Here is a 1,599-nt window from a genome sequence, read left to right as displayed (position 1 = left end):
AGAGCTAGTTCCAAGACAGGCTCCAAAACCACAGAGAAGCCCTGTCTCAAAAAACCAAAAATAAAAAAAAAAAGGTCGGGGGACCACGTGTGGGACACAGTTTAACTTACAGCTAAGAGTTGTCGTATAAGCATGTCTGAGGCTTTCTCTGAAATATTGCCAACAAAAACTGTAGTAGTGGGACCACAATTTTCATCATTTTCTTTTAATTTTAAGCCTGGATGATCCTTTCTTGCTCCCAAATGCTTCCCAACCATGGACACAGTAGGTACTAGAACCTATAGTACAAAAAGACAAAAATATTTGATCTGGAAATTATGACATTATGCTAAAAATTCCAAATTTAAAGTATAAATATATAGCATATTATTAAAAGCCCTACATAACTGATGAAAAATTCCTAAAGCATGTAGTATATTTCATTAATACAAATTTATTCTTCACAAATTTCCATTAATTACTTTTTAAAAGGATTTCAACACAATTATAATCAGAACAAAATTGAAGGCAAATTCAACACTGCGCACGCTTTTACTTTTTATAAGGTCCTTGTGTTACTAGCTTATTTTCACTTTAAACTTGCAACTTCCCCACATACAGAACCAGAAATCTATATACTTAACAAGGAATTCAATACAACTCAGTAGGTATGGAAAAAACTGTGAACGGGAATAATTTCTCCAAACCCCAATTCCACCTTTCTCTATTGTACAATACAAAGGGAGTGTCATTTGGAGGCTTCTAAAAAAACCGAACTAGGCCAGGTACGGTGGTACACATCTTTAATTCAAACACCAGGGAGACATGTGGGTCTTCACTGAGTTAAAGGAGAACCTACCAGATTTACATAATGAATTCTAGGCCAGTTAGGACTAAAAAGTAAGACACTGCCCCCAAAAAACAAAAGCAATTTAAACAAAAAATTTGCCCAACTATTTGCGAGGTTTAGGAAGTGGTGAGCTTTGACAGTTTAATGATTCCCACCATTCTGAGTTTATTCTCTGCTTTCTACTGCTATTTCAGATTCAGGCTCTCAGCCCTTCCTGCCATCATTTCCACCTGTGCTGAGATTTCCTACAATATGGACCCTAATCCTTCTACAACAGTAAGCCCAAGTCAATCCCCCTCCTTCTATTAAGGAGGTGGTGTTCTGTCACAGCAATATAAAAGTAACTAATAGGGGCTGGAGAGAGCAGTTAAGAGCACTGACTACTCTTCCAAATTCCCAGCAACCACATGGCTCACAACTCATCCGTAATGAAATCTAGTGCCCTCTTCTAGCCTGCAGGCACACATGTAGACAGAACACTGTAAACTAAATAAATATAAATAAATCCTTTTTTAAAAAAAGTAACTAATACACTATTCTTACAGAAGGTTCTCATTCAGTTCAAAACAACTACAGCAGGTGGCTCACAACACCTTCAAGCCTCCAAAAGCACTGCATGCAAATTCTGCCCATAATGACAAGTAGAACACAAACTACATTAAAATATTTTTACTTAGAGGGCTGGAGAGATGGCTCAGAGGTTAAGAGCATTGCCTGCTCTTCTAAAGGTCCTGAGTTCAATTCCCAGCAACCATATGGTGGCTCACAAC

The 1,599-nt window shown here is 37.6% G+C and overlaps 1 protein-coding gene across 1 annotated transcript in view; it reads right to left on the bottom strand.

Moving 5' to 3' along the window:
- The window catches only part of Rbm25 (RNA binding motif protein 25), a 42,104-nt gene that overhangs the window by 37,156 nt on the left and 3,349 nt on the right, over positions 1–1,599 (bottom strand). The window contains exon 4 of the mRNA XM_013349009.2: positions 111–278. Coding sequence (XP_013204463.1) covers positions 111–278 — 168 coding nt within the window. The remainder of the gene's footprint in view (positions 1–110; positions 279–1,599) is intronic.

The sequence above is a fragment of the Microtus ochrogaster genome, chromosome 1 (genome assembly GCF_000317375.1).
Source record: "Microtus ochrogaster isolate Prairie Vole_2 chromosome 1, MicOch1.0, whole genome shotgun sequence".
NCBI classification, from domain to species: domain Eukaryota; kingdom Metazoa; phylum Chordata; class Mammalia; order Rodentia; family Cricetidae; genus Microtus; species Microtus ochrogaster.
This window is presented reverse-complemented; position numbering and strand designations above follow the sequence as displayed.